Below are 15,751 nucleotides of genomic sequence, written 5' to 3' on the forward strand. Positions count from 1 at the left end.
GTCTTATATATCACAAATTGAACAGAAAAGGTCAATAAATAATATATTTAAATTTAAAACAAAAAAAAAGAATTGTTTTTTTAGAAATTTACCTGTAAAGTCCGAAGTTTAAAACCTTTAAAAAAAAAAAAAACACGTTGTTTTTTTTTTTGTTTGTTTTTTTTAATGAAACCTTTAATTGAAAAAAAAAATAGGGCTTGAATTACATTTTTCGAGGAGTTATAAGCTTGGAAAGATGGGGTGGAATTATTCACTATTTTCACGAAATTTCTGACACACATACTTCTGCAGTATGCGGACAAGCACCATTGTTGGGGGGGGGGGATAACTCTAATTTCTTCTTGGTCAAATAAATACCAAAAAGATTTTTTTTCCTAACACAAAAACATTTGAAAACAAAAATTTATCAAAATAAAATGTTACAGACATTTATGGAAAAGTCTGCGTAAGAAAATATAATTTTAATAAAACAAGTTTCGGCATTTTTGATGTTTATCAAAAAAAAAAAAAAAAAAAAAAAAAATGACTAATATAGTGCTTGACTTTACTCTCACGAAGAATGAGTCGAGTTCCTATTTACAATGCCTCCCCACAGGACAGAGTTAGACACCAGGGTCGTTTTTTAATGTGGATAAAAGGAACAAAAATAAAATTGTCTCAGTCATGAACGATTTCTCCTCCACTGACAAAGAACAAGAAATCGAAGTGCAGCATCTGAAGAACAGATACTACACTTTGAGATATTACATTTTTTATTCACAGGAAAAAAAAAAAAATTGGGAAAATGAACAAAAAATTTAGGCACAAGGCAAACTCAAATCTTATCCCGAAGGCCTATGGCGGTTACCATAATGTAATTCTTGTTGGGTAGGTCACCATTTCGGCAGGTCCCCCTTTTTGGGGAGTCGTCGAAATTAATAAGACGGGAGTAGAAACCGACCTTGGAATAATAATAAAGAAACAAAGGAACTTCCAAATGAAATGGTTTTATATTCATTTCAGCGTACAAGTGGTATCGGGTTATAGAAAGTTCGTGATTTTCATTTTGGTCTCCTGACTCTGGAACCACTCACGTCTCCGTCTTTTTGCTTCCAACACTTTTTGTATCTCTCTTTTTGTCTTTCCCACCAGAACTGTTCTTTGTTCTGATTGGTTACAACCTCTGGTCACATTTTTGAGGAAGGGGGAAGGGAAGAGTAGAGAGAAAGAGACATGTAATGGAAAAATAGTAGTCTTAGCTTCACTACAGGCCAAATAAGTCGAGTTATGTTCAGAAAATTCCTAAGGATGTTGGTCAACATGTCAGCCAATTCTTTATGAAATAATAGGCCTTATCTTTGTTGAATTATTAATTTTACTCGGAACTATTATCCTATATTTGTTTGTTTATTTTATTTTTTTTTTTTTTCGAACAAATTATCTAGTTAGGTAGAAAAGTACCTCTTTAAGGCCACCATTCGCCCATGTATGGAGTATTGCTGTCACATTTGGGCTGGTGCATCTGCTACTAGTCTCTCGCTCTTTGACAAGGTTCAAAAGAGAGTCGCAAACCTGATAGGCCCTGAACTGGCATCTAAGTTTCAGCCTCTGTCCCATCAACGAAATGTTGCATTCCTCTGCCTGTTCTACAAGTATTTTAGTGGTGAATGCTCTGACGAACAGCAATCACTTGCGCCCCCACGACGTGAGCACCCTCGACAAACCCGACAGGCTGCTAAATCCCACCCCCACACTGTAAAGATCCCTAGATGAAAAAGATCTTTCTACTGCAATAGTTTCTTTCTCAGAACCGCTAGACTTTGGAATTCCATTCCAGGTCCCTGCTTCCCCAACAGTACTGACGTGCAGAAGTTCAAGTGTAACGTGAACCGACATCTTGCTGCCCAAATCCCTACATAGTTCCCCAGTAGTTGTTGCCCCTGATAGTAGCCCCCCTACACCAAAGTGGCCATTTGCCTTGTTTGGGGTGAAAATGTAATAAAAAAAAAAAAATTTTTTTAAAAAGTAACTTCTTGCCTTTGATAACATTAATTGGCACTTGTACAGTTTAATCACGGCATTAAAAAATGAAAATATCAAAAAAAGGTTATATTGTACGTATCCGTTTTGAACTGAAGATCTCCGAAAACAAATCTCACTTAATTTGATCGAGTAGTACTGTTTGATTGTTTTTTTGTTTTGCTTTGTTTTTTGTTATTTTTTTTTTTAGCGGAAAAAACACCTTTTTATGATAGCATGTTAAAGGTAGACATCTTTGAATTTTTTAAATTTTGTTTGGATTTTTAGAACACGCTACAGGGAGATAACTCAATTTAAAGCGCCGACACTACCTCCTCATCTTAGCTTTTCTGACTAATAATCGGACCTTTTGCTCGTTATCATGACAAATTGTTTGGTACTCCTTGCGCGTTGAGTTCCATGGCGACCAGCAGAAAAATTTAATAGGTAAATGTTTACTTTAGCTACAACAGAACACTGACCAATAAAATTTTTTTTATATATATGTTTTCGGGATCGTTGACAACGAATCTGATATTCAAACCCGTCGCAAAATTACGGTTTGCATGGTATTAACCCCTGTGCCAACTCACCGCCATCGTTTATGCTATTCTTACATGATGCGTTCGCGCATGAACGCACATAGTAAGGCGACTTGTCACATCACGGAAGAATTTTTAGCGGACATTTAAAATAACCAGAAAGTTTTCAAAAACAAAATGTAGTTTTTGATGTTTTTTTAATTGATCTAAAAAATTAAGTTTTCATGAGCGGTTTACAATTATAAAACTTGTACAACATATGACACTATTCGTGTCATGAATGCATGCAGTGAGGTGCATATTGCGGTGAGAGGGGGTGTTTGAGTGGAAGAGGAAGAGAGGGCAGAAGAGGGGGTGTTGATGTCTGATTGGGACAAAACAGAAATGTCTATGAGATTTGTTAGAAAGTCTTCAAGTCCAACATAAACAAACTCCTGACAAACCGCCCCCTTAAGTAAGACACTATCAAAACCCCGAATACTAATGATTACTACAATACTATCTCATTGATTACTGTACACACAATAACCCTTATCGCTGAGTGGCCTTCGCCCCATTTAAAAAAAAAAAAGAAAATACAAATAATAATTGTTTTTATCTCATTGTCGTTATATATCTGTTAACATGAAAGGTTGTTTTTAGGACCTCTGTTAAGAGGTATGAAGAAATCCAGAGATCCTTAGCTGATTAAGGCTGACAACTTAGAATGGGCGTCAAGGGTAAGGGTCACCGCCAAGCATTGTTCGACCTGGAATGACTAATCACTCCTAATTTGATAATAAGTAAAAACCTCAGTGCAAATGAGGGTTAAAATTTGGTAGTGATAAGCTCTAAGAGGAAGAAAGAAAGGGTGTTTGTAACCATTCTCTGAAGGACAGGTGGGGAAAAGGGGTTGGATTTAGAAAAAGGAATTCTAGAAAGAGTAGAGTCGTAGCCAGCAAACTGAATTGCTACGACTCTACTCAAGCGCTCCTGATTTGGGAGCCTTCAGGGCCTGATGTTATGATGTTAACTAGCCTGTGTTAATGTGAAATCTGTGACTTTACTGGTCTGGTCTTACATCGTTTCACCTCAATTTAGATAGTAGCTGTTATGAAGTAATGAAATTAATAAATAGTTTGTTATTGTTGTAAACCGGAGTTCTGTTTGTTGTGGTGAGGACTCTTCATTTTGCAGCAAGCCGAAAGGACCAGCAGTGTGATTGATGTACCCAGAGACTACCTACACAGGGTAGGAGATGATTCGATCGAGAGGCAAAGCACCCCACCATGAAAAACAGTGGGTGAAGACGACCAACTTGTGACAGGACAATGTACGATCGAAAGAACACCTGTTATATTGGGTGGAATCCGACGAGGTTATGTACACCCGGTGTGGTTGGTGCAGTATCGGTCTCGTTATAAACATTTAACAGGTGCTTCTGCAGTTTAATTTACTGTTGCCGCGCGCGCAACACCACCCGTCCCTCCTAGCCCTCCACCGCCCTACCCCCCAATGTAAACAGAATTTTTGTGAAAAAGTAAACAGTTCTTCGACCCGGTGTATGTCGGCGCGTTACTTACGGGGAAAATGGTAAATTAAACTGCAGAAGCACCTCTCCAATGTTGTACAAGTTTTATAATTTATAAATTATAAATGAAAAACCACCCTCCAAAAAAAAAAATAAATAAAAAAACGAAAAATAAAAATGCTTTTGAAGACCGCTCGTAAAAACTTAATTTTTTTAGATCAATTAAAAAAAAATCAAAAACTACGTAACACAGAAAAATGACCCAGATTTTGTTTTTAAAAACTTTCTTGTTATTTCAAATGTCTACTAAAAAATTCTTCCGCGATGTGACAAGTCACCTTACTACGCGCGTCCATGCACGAACGCATAATGTAAAAATAGCATAAACGATGGCGGTGAGTTGGCAGAAAATAGTGCGTGGGTTCAGGGGTTAATACCATGCAAACGGTAAATTTGCGGCAGGTTTGAATATCAGATTTGTTGTCAGCAACCCCGAAAACCAAAAAAAAAAAAAAACATTTTTATTGATCGGTGTTCTGTTGTAGTTAAAGTAAACATTTAGCCATTAAATTTTTCTGCTGGTCGCCATGGAACGCCCAATTGTACCAATTGTTTTTTTTTTTCGCTGTAAAAAGAAAAAAAAAAAAACTACTTGATGAAATTAAGTGAATTTTTTTTTTTGGGGGGGGGGACTTCATTCCATAACGGATACGTACAATATAAACTTTTTTCGATATTTTAATTTTTTAATGTCTTGATTATCAGTAACCATTTATTTGTTATATTTGTTTTTTAGGTACCTCCAACGCGCGCCACAGTTTTAATCCCCCTATATGTAACACGATGTATTTGTAATTTAATTTAATATTATCATCCTAACTTTTTTAGCATTTAATAGAAAAAGCTCCAAATAAACTGCTAATATTTTTTTATTTTTTACAGCATACAAAAATAATGAAAATGTGAGACGAAAATCATGTTTACATTATCGACGCTTTAAAGCAACATAGTGACGTTTTTTAAGCCGTTCACGCACCCATGTTTTAAAAATCTAGTAAAAATCAAATAATAATCATATTTGGTGCAAGTCTATAAATAGTCCACTAGTAATCTTTTTTACTATAAAAATCTGAAAAAAATCTTTATAATGTACGTACTTGTCACTGAATGAAAATGTCATATTCCAAAAATCACGTAAATCGATCAAGTAGTTTTTTGTATTTAAGAAAATCAAATATTATGAGAAATTTTATCGAAGAAAAACTTCCCACCATCTTGTTTTTGAATGATACTCTGCTAGCGACACCTATTGGGAATATTGGAAATATAAGATCGGCAAGGGGGCAGACAATCGACTTTCCACACTATAGACAAAAAACTTGGAAAATTAAGACATTTATAAGTTTTTGAGGATGTTGAAAACGAAAATAACGTTTAAAATTCCAACAAACGAGTAGTTTCCAAGATATGAAGAATTTTACGTAAATTGAGCACCCACACGTTGACGCTCCTCCAACAAAAATTTGGTAAATGTGTATTTCAGTGGCGTAAATTCAAGTTTTACACGTGTGGTGGCCATAAAGTGGGTGATCATTATACGTTAAATTATTATAGAGAAGTGATACCCCACTTTCTTTAAACTAACATTTCTTCACGTACATACACACACACATTTTTGCTTGTATATATATATAGATACTAGAATGAGTGCCTGGCGTTGTCCGGGTTTGGAGGTGTGTGTTGAGAAAAAAAAAGTGGTAATTGGTAGGCAGGCTCGAACCCATGCCATGAAGGTGGAAAAAGTGAAAGAAAATCTGACGTCTTAGCTGATGTCTCCATGACATGATCGGAAGTCAAAAGCGCTGAAATTAATGAAGTCAATCAAACGATAATGATGACTTGCTAAAATGTTGGCGAGAAAATTGCCCCCTCCTTGTAAAAAACAGCTGAGTTTTGGGTGACGGAATTAATGATTTTGGCCAATTTATTTCGATATTTGTCGTCCGAAACATCAAGCCTCAAAATGATACCAATCTTGTCAGGGTCCGTCGCTTCTGTCGAAAGATTTTGTGAGACATAAAAACATACATACATACATTTAAACACACAGGTGAGATTTATATTATAGACTAGCCTGGCTGCCGGGCATTGCCTGGATGTTTGGAAGTGTATATTGAGCAAAAAAAAAAAAAAGAGATAGTAGGCAGGCAGGTTCAAACCCATACTGCAAAGGAGGAAAAGAATATGAAAAAAAAAACACGACATCTTTACCATTGCATCCATTGCCAAACCGGAAGCAGCAAAGGTTTAAATTAAGCCTAGCCAATCGAAAAGAGGGGATGACTTTTGAAAATATTGACGAAAAAGTGAGATCTCTTTGTAGAAAAGTGCCAAATTGAGGGTGAAGGAATTAATGTTTTTAGCCACTTTTTCGATATTTGTCATCCGAAGGGTCAAGCTTCAAAACGATACTGATCTTGTGAAAATCCGTTGCCTCTGTCGAAAGTTTTAGGCAGATATACATGCATACAAACATTAGAACATGATATTTATATCATACTAGCGGGAGTGGCCGGTGTTGTCCGAGTGTTTTGGAGGTGTAAAAGAAAAAAAAAGTTTTGGTAGGAAAGTACGCTCGAACCCGAAGCCTTGACGCAAAGGTGAAAAAGAAAGGGGAAAAAAAAAGACAGGTATCTTACCCACTCAGCCACGAAGGGAGAGGAATGAAAGGCGTTTTAATTTAATGATTAAAAACTGCATGAATTCAATAAGGTCAAACATCAAACAATATGGGGGAAACTAAACTTTGGCTGCAAGGAAATGTCTGAAAACCTCCCCATAGATAGGGAAGTGTCAAAATGAATAGCAATTGTCTGATATGACAGGTTTTGGCCACATTGATCAAACATCGTTGCTTTCTGGATGTCCCGAGCACAAGTGCCAGGGAGGCTCAATTTGCTATGGGTTCAGTTTCGCTTATATACTGAAAAGCCAAATAAACATGCGGAGACTAAGAAATACTGCAAAAATGGCATGTAAAAGTTGGCCAAATAAAAGATACACACCACCTCCTTTCGTAAATCGTAGATATTATAATCTATGGAGGATATAAAAAGTTTTAAGAATGAGTGACCCCCCCCCCCCACCGAGCGCGCCCTCAAAAAAACCTTTGTCAGACATACATAAAAAATGCACACACACACAAACACATTTTTGCTTTTATATTATAGATTTTTCCTTCCACCCCACCCTAACACTAAACCTAACCCTAACTCTAAAAGTGCTGAAATATCTACTTAGCATTAGATTTTTCTTCCTCGTCACTGGATTCATAGTTGATGGGAATTGGATCAACAACATATTGTTGATTACCTTGTAGAGGATAGAGGCATGTAGCCTGAATAAAAAAATGAGGTAGTCTTGACTGGTTACTTACCATGGGTGTAATTTGGCTGAAAGAAATAGTCTGTCTTGAATTCGAATTAAAACAACAAAACATCGAACCGGAAATTAAATTATGAAAAGAAATGAAAAATTTCATTTTTTTCCCCCCCTTTTTTTCTCAGTTTTTTCTTTTTATCGAAACGAAACAGCTTTATTTGTCTTTTTATTTATATTTTTGTTTTCTTTTTCTTTTGTTTTCTTTTCAGTAGGTACGAGCAAAAATGGCCCCAAAAATAGGGGGACATAGTTTTGAAAGCCGGTTTATCATATTTTTTATAGTTCTGTGACTACTTTTTGATTGTATTTGAAAGATTAAAGACTAAAGTTACTTTCCAAAAGGAAAAAATATTTGTACACGTGAATAAAGTTATGAAAAATGTTTTCACAGCGAGCGAACTAATTCAGCTAAATTTGGAAGTTAAATAAATTAATTGTAAAAATCCTTTGGAGGATAAATTTTAGTTTTCTGGGTCTATTTCAAAGATAACTTGTAAAGTCATACGATATTGAATTAAATAAATAAAAAACGCACTTTGTTTGTACAAAAATAGCTTAATTAGCTCTCAAAAGCGAGAAATTCTCACTTCATTTAACCGAGTGAAAACAAAGTCCTCGTCTAATGGATTACACGGAAGTCCAAAATTCCAGAAAGTCGAAAGGCTGTCTGAAAATGTTATGAGGTAGTTTAAAGGGAGGTAGGGATTGCTCTTTTTCTTTTTCTCCCAGAAGTGCCTCCATACATTCCTATCGTGAATGTTTGTATCATTTTTACCATTTTTTAATTTAATTATTTTTCTGTGTTTTTTTTTGCAGACTATTTTCATGCGATAGATTAAAGAATATGTCGTTATTCCCATCACATTGGGAAAGCCAATGTTGTTTTGAAACTTCCCTGTTTGTACCACTTGTGTCTTTACGCGTCCGTGTTATGTTGGAAACACGTTTGGAGATTCTTTCTTGCAAAGTTTTTTACGACCACTCAATTAGATGATGCTCTCAATTTTCCTCGGCCACAGACTATTATCCACATGCTGAAGATGGATCTATAACAGTCACAAATCTAATTTCTCTTGTGAATCAAACCTCACTTCTTGCTGAGTGATTCGGACACACACTAGCCAATCAGCTGGTAAGGTACATTGATTCATCTTTCCCCTAAGGAACTTCTTTAACCATCTCTCTCTCTCTCTCCTGTCAATATCCATGAACATAACTCCTCCACACTCACCTTAGAAGCCGACGACTTACTGGGCTATTTGGCATACCAGCCCTCACCAAAGAAACTTTTTTATTTTTCTATCTTTGCATTTTTCATAATTTTTGGATATGTTACTATTTGCGTGATGACAATTACGTAGGTACCATTCTTCCTGGGCAGCCTACTTCTTTTATTGAATAAACCTTCACAAGTGATATATTTTCTCTTGTGACTGCTACAGATCAGTGTCTGGCCTAGGAAAATTGAGAGCATCATTATTCTTGGCTCCTATCCTCGAGGCCAGCTACAGCAAAGATGGACTGACTGCATCAATGAGGATTTGAAGAGCATTTTATGTTACATGCTCTCTCCATCAGATGCTGTAGACGATTCTTAGCATCTTAGGTTTAGATCAATTGGACAATACAAAGAGTCTTTGAAAGAATAGGATAGATTTGATCGATGACTTGAAAACTTGGCAAAATTTAGATGAACACGCTGAAACATCTAAGAAATTTGTATTATTTGGATTCTTCAGAATACTGTTCTCATCTTGAGTATTATGCTCACAACGTTTCAGTCAATGTAACCTCCGACCTTCTTCAAATGTATCTTGTCAAACTCTGGAGGGACCCATGATGTAGTGGATAACATACTTGGTAAATTTCAGTATTAAAGTTACACTCTTGTGGAGGTAGAAGGTTCAATCTTCAGTGCTGATGATACTAAAAATAAAATTCCAAATTATTTAGGACTTCTAGCCTGTCATGGCTGATGGAACGAGAGCATGTTACCCCCGTTGACTAAATAAATAGTTCTGCTCGAAATTTTGTGCAGATTCCTGAGTTCAATAGAAAAATTCCCGAGTTTGACAAGATACACGTGAAGACCGTTAGCGTTTACATCAACTGAAACATTGTGAAAGTGATACTGAAGATGAGAACAGTAGTCTGAAGAATTGAAATAATACGAATAATCAATCTTCATCTCAAAAATCCAGAAACATAAACTGCATCAGTTACCATTTTTTAATTCAAAATTTTATTATTTTCAGTCCAATTTATAAAAATTAAAAAATACAACAAAACTGTCCGTTCATTGGTTAAGATAGCAATATCTTTAACCAACTTTTATAAAAAATAAAATCGTAGTTTTTGTGCTTTTCAAGTATTTTAAACAACAGCGAACATTTAGTTCTCCCAAGTTCCGCATGTTTTTGTTTATTTCCATTTCCTGTGGACTGCTCTGTTTTCACAATAAATCCCTGAAAAAGTCCCTTCTGATTAATATTTACTAATCTTGAAATAAGCAAATTGACTTGGCTGTTTTTCTGAATAACAGATTATTTTTAAACTGGTCAACATTAATCAGCAGGGACTTTTCCAGGGCATTCAGTCAGTAGAAACCGGAAGTAAACAAAAACATGCAGAACTAGAGGATAACCGGACATTTTTGAGGCAGTAAAATCTTAGGTACTTCATGATTTTGCCATTTGTGTTGTCGAATGAGGTACTTCTATATTATAATAACAAAAAAATATTGAATTTCAAGTGAAACAAACAGTACTTACGTAATTGCCATGTTGCAAATAGTAACATATCCAAAAATTACGGAAAACGATAAGGTAGGAAAATAATTAACAAACAACTGTTTTCGATAAAGTTTACATGAGGAATAAAATTTCTCCAACATTTTGAATTGCGTTCATAATGTGACGTAAGCAACAGAACTTGATTATCTCCCCTGTCAACTTTTCTAGTGCTTTTGCTTCATTTCACAAATTTTTTTTTTCGCCAATAATTATTTTTCTCCCTTATCGTTTTTCTTAAATTTTGGATATTTTACTACAGTAGAACCCCGGGATACGGCATCAAAAATTAGTAACAAAATATAGTACTGTATATAATACACATGTATATAATCAAATAACATTATAAATAACGCTATGAGGCAGGGCAAATACTGTAACCGGAGTCCGGAAAACATCATATTCTACATTGCAACCTGAAAAAAACATATCCTCGGGCCATCGCATCTAGGGGTTCTACTGTATTTGTGATATGACAATTACATCGGTACCATTTGTTTCACTTTAAATCCAATATTTTTTTGCTATTATAATATAGAAGTGCATCGAATGAAGAGGCAAATGACATCACTTTATACATCTAAGTCCCTTTAAAATATCATTGTTTAATATTTGCAATATCATCATCAGCTAAGACGTGCGATTGGTCAAATAGATACAGTATCATAGAATTTGGAATCAGATAAGTAATAAATTGCATGTATTCTGGTCATTTACGCACTAATACTGTTGAAAAAGGCATAAACCCATAAATCCCTCCTGTTATAGGAAAAATAGTAATAATAACAGGCATTTCAAAATTAACACCACAAAATGAAAAAAATGGCCAAAAAACAAATGTGTAACAAAGACAAGATAAGCTACTCTTCTACCTACCTGAATAAGTTTTTTTTTTTAGCCTATTTTTAAGCCTTTATTTACTTTGAAATACAAGTAGTGTTGGGTCTTAAGTTAGAACAAGAAGAAAACTAGCTAATGTTAGACAGTTATCTAAGGAGTCTCGATAAACGTTCAAAAATCGAAAATTAAACAGGATACCAGTAGAAACTCACCTAATAAATATCATCAATCATGTGAAAACGTAATGTTCTGCCAGTATTTTGTCTAATTTTTTATTTGTAAGCAATTATCGAAACTTCCCAGATGACCACCTAATGTCAGCCATTTTTTTTATTATTCTAACTTAGCGACGTGGGTCTACTTGCGTGTCGAAGTAAATAAACGCTTGAAGTTTAAACACAAAAAACACTTATCTAGGTAGGTAGAAGAGTAACTTATCTTGCCTTTGGTAACATTTATTTGTTATATATTTGTTTTTTGACTACCTTTTCGGTTTGTGGTCTTAACTGCACAATGCTCACAGTAACTATACTATTGATAAGTTTTTTTCTAAGATGGATAATATCTATTATAGTATTTTCATTTCATATATCATACGTAGGTCCTAATATCATTTCATATATCATACGTAGGTACTAATTATCTATCTCAGTTGTCGCGTGTAGACATTGGTATGTTCTATCAGATTGCGATGCTAATTTATTCGTATGTTTATCTATATCCATATCAAGTTGAGTTTTTCCTCGCACTTACATTGATATTAAAAGCCTACTTCTTCTATGTAAAAATTATTAAAAAAAACTGATTTATATAATCAGTCATGGATATGCGAGTTACGAAATAAACGTTAACTAATTTGCATATTCTTTGACAAAAAGAACTTTTATTAATTATTCATTTTTATAGTTTCTTATTAGATCATTGGTTTCATTTAACTATCATGCTCAGTTTCTATTCATGCATGTTTTCTAGATTTGCATTATTGCATAGCAATTAGGATAAAAAAAAATGTATTTGTATCTATCTTTATATCTATCAAATGTATTTATATCTATCTATCTTTATATCTATCTATCTTTATACATATAAGTGACCTTGTCTGTGTGTGCAGAAAGTCTCTACTATACTCCTCTCTGCATTTTTGTTCAACAAACTTGAAATGTAGAGGATTCGGACCTGTAGAACAATTTTGATTATGTTTTTAGCTCATGAAAATAGCCGCTAAGGGGTCAAAGTTGAAAAAAAAAAAAAAAAAAAACAGTCAACCTTGGCAGTATAAGCTGTTACTCCTGCTGTTACTTTTGTGCATGTGCAAAATCAAACATTCATAGCTCAAGGTCCCTTATTTTTTTAATCTTTTGTATCCATAACTCAGATGGTAACAATACTGGAGCAATAAATAGCAACCAAGTTTGGAGTGTTAAACGTTTTGGTTTCAATTCTAGCAGATGGCATCCAAGTTATTTTTTTTTTATTATTATAATCATTATTGAAATCATTACTATATATTGGAAAATAATCAATAGAAAATTGTCTCTATAATAATAATACAAAATCTGCATAGATTAAAATATAACATTTATGCATATTTCACGACCGGACAAGTCAGAGTAGCCTGCTAGTACATATATATTAACCAAAAGGTGTCCTTTTGTTTTTTGTTTTTTTGCATTGAAATCAGTTGGGGTCCATATTCCCTACTTCGTCCCCTTGTTTAATTAGATAAAAATAATTTTTTAAATCCTTTTGACACAAAGAATATTAAGTAACCTGGCTAATAAAAATACTAAAACTAAAGTATAAAATATGCTGTCTGTGTATGCGCTTCAGGGATGCAGGTAGGACATCAAAATAGGGAGTGGAAAGAAGGAGAGGGAATTAAAAAGATAAAACTCTTTTTCGTTTTCAAAGCAAGTAAAATTTAAAGCATTTTGTTTTCTTTTTTTTTTTCAATTTCAAATTCAATATTGAAATAAAATTTTTTAAGTCCAGATGTCTTCTAAATAACGTTTCTCTTTCCGTAATTCCATCAGAAATGTTGTTGCGGCTCCTTCTGTCAATTCTGTAAGAAAAAAAAAAAGGGAGAGAATGATAAGTCTAAAATTTTAAAAGGACATTAAAAGTTATAAGAAGCAAACTATAAATTTTAAAAATAAAGGCACAAAATTTTAAAAGAAAATCAGAAAATTTAAAAAAGTGAAATCAGAAAATTTAGAAAAGTGAAATCAGAAAATTTAGAAAAGTGAAATCAGAAAATTTAGAAAAAGGAAATCAGAAAATTTAGAAAAAGGAAATCAGAAAATTTAGAAAAAATAAATCAGAAAATTTAGAAAAAATAAATCAGAAAATTTAGAAAAAATAAATCAGAAAATTTAGAAAAAGGAAATCAGAAAATTTAGAAAAAGGAAATCAGAAAATTTAGAAAAAAGAAATCAGAAAATTTAGAAAAGGAAATCAGAAAATTTTAAAAAGAAAATCAGAAAATTTTAAAAAGAAAATTAAAAAAATTTAGAAAAGAAAATAAAATTTTTTTAAAAAGAACCCCCTAAAACTGATTAGAATATTCATCACTTTGTCACTTCAAAATGGCTTCACTTCATTCTGGGTAACACCAAGTAGGTACAGTACAATAATTGGAAGCAGAGATTAACTTAATATCTTTTTACTGAATTGGACAAAAAGTTTTTTTATTTTTTCAAAAGAGAAACTCAAAAATCCTTTTCGATGCTCTATTTAGAAATCTTGAGAATGTGTCACACGGTAATCTTGTATTAACTATCACTTAGTCACTGTTGAGTATCTTTAGCTATGGAATCGAGAAAACCATTTCTGGCACATCCATTCTGTAACGGCATCCTTCCCACATACATGGAATATCTCTATGCAGAGTTCCGTAGCTTTTCTCTGCTTGGAGGCTTATTGCACAATGGCATTAACATATTCGCTACACCAGATAAAAGATTTGAACAATAAGAATATAAAATGATCTTTAGTAGGTGTTATATATATGAAAGACATTTTACTGTTGAATTTTGATTTGGGAATTCCAGTAAATGGCTTTCCTTAATAAAATGTACAAATAATTATATTTCGATGTTTATCTCTTTCTTTATACCTTTTCTAAAGGATATCAGGATGTCTATTCTCTCATAATAATGAGAACAAACTATTTAATAACTAGCAGGGGTACCCAGCCGTTGCCCGGGTGTTTGGAGGTGTGTTTGTATGTGTGTGTGCGTGTGTGTAAGGGGGGAGGTAAAGTAAAGAATAAGCAAAGTAATAACCCTGTTTAAATATTAAAAAAAAAAAACAAAAAAAAACGATGTTAAACTTCTTAAAAAAAATCGGAAAAACCAAAACAAAAAAAAAAACAGCGAACAAATATAAAACTTCTTTAAAAAAGAAATCGGAAAAACAAAAAGCAAAAATAAGGGGAAAAAATGATGAACGCGTTCGGAAAAACACAGTGAAAACAAAAAAAAAAAAATGGCGTGAATACCCCTTCGATTCGGTTAAGTCCATGGTGCGTTTCACCCAGTAGAAAGCATAGAAAAGAAAGGCACGGTAAAATTCCATTCCAGTTTTTTTAAGCAACTACGAAGTAAAGAAAACCCAAACCGGTGTTCCTTCGTAACTGTCCCTTGTGAACGATCCCGGAAATGGTGTAAGTGGTGGCGGGGGAAGGAGTAATTAATTAGAGAGGAAAGATTTTACTACATTCATTGATTTTAACCGATTGTGGCAGTTAACTCTCAGCAGAAAAAATATAGGAATCTACGATTATCGAGGAAGTGGAGAGGTAATATGCCTATAACACACCTCAAATATTGTGCTGCAGTTTGTGCATATTACATTCGCATGAAATGTCTTGATTTTTAATCCTATTAAGGTCAAAATCATAGGGGGAAAAAATGAGTTCATTTTATATATATATAGGGATTATAACACTTCCAAATGCATAAACAAAGTTTATCTCAGCATACACACCCAAATTTCAACCCTGTGAGATGCCTATTCTCACTCGGAAACCCTCCCGATACAGCACTTCCTCTGCTTTACGATTAACCATCTCACGTGAGAAAATAAATGCATGATATCCATCGTCTTTAACCGTTCATCGTAGTTTATCATCTTTGCTATTGCTGTTATCTCTTTGTCCTGTGTCTTCTTTCTTAGTTGTATGGTCGATTGGCCACCCACTTATCAGTCCTCTGCAACAATACAATGGGTTGATAAAGGGATAAAAAATTAATCCACTAAAGAAGTCTATATATTGGGTTGGCCAAAAGTATTTGGTGTAGAAAATATGCCGACGCCAGTGTGTAATAAAATAATAGCAGCAGAGTTTTTACATTTTTGCTTGTATTTTAGGTCTTGGAATGAAAAATCAAGCAGAACACTGATGTTTTCTTTTATTGCAGAAAAAGAAAAAAACTATGGAAACCTAGATAAAGATATATAAACATATATATATATATATATATATATATATATATATATATATATATATATATTAGCATTTCAGCCCGGCGTTGCCCGGGTGTTTGGAGGTGTATGTTGAGCAAAAAAAAAAAAGCGGTCAATTTTTTTTTTAATTTGATCCCCTTTTATGACCCCTTAACATTTATTGT

The 15,751-nt window shown here is 33.8% G+C and overlaps 1 protein-coding gene across 3 annotated transcripts in view; it reads right to left on the minus strand.

Moving 5' to 3' along the window:
• Window positions 1–13,015: 13,015 nt before the first annotated feature.
• Window positions 13,016–15,751, minus strand: part of LOC145258191 (methionine synthase reductase-like) — a 130,970-nt gene continuing 128,234 nt past the window's right edge. For all 3 annotated transcript variants that reach the window (XM_080116082.1, XM_080116080.1, XM_080116079.1), the window contains one exon: window positions 13,016–13,182. In XM_080116082.1, the coding sequence (XP_079972208.1) occupies window positions 13,103–13,182 (80 nt within the window). In that variant the 3' untranslated portion in view covers window positions 13,016–13,102. The remainder of the gene's footprint in view (window positions 13,183–15,751) is intronic.

This window comes from Euprymna scolopes, chromosome 33 (genome assembly GCF_053919585.1).
Source record: "Euprymna scolopes isolate OS-2025 chromosome 33, ASM5391958v1, whole genome shotgun sequence".
Lineage (NCBI taxonomy): Eukaryota > Metazoa > Mollusca > Cephalopoda > Sepiida > Sepiolidae > Euprymna > Euprymna scolopes.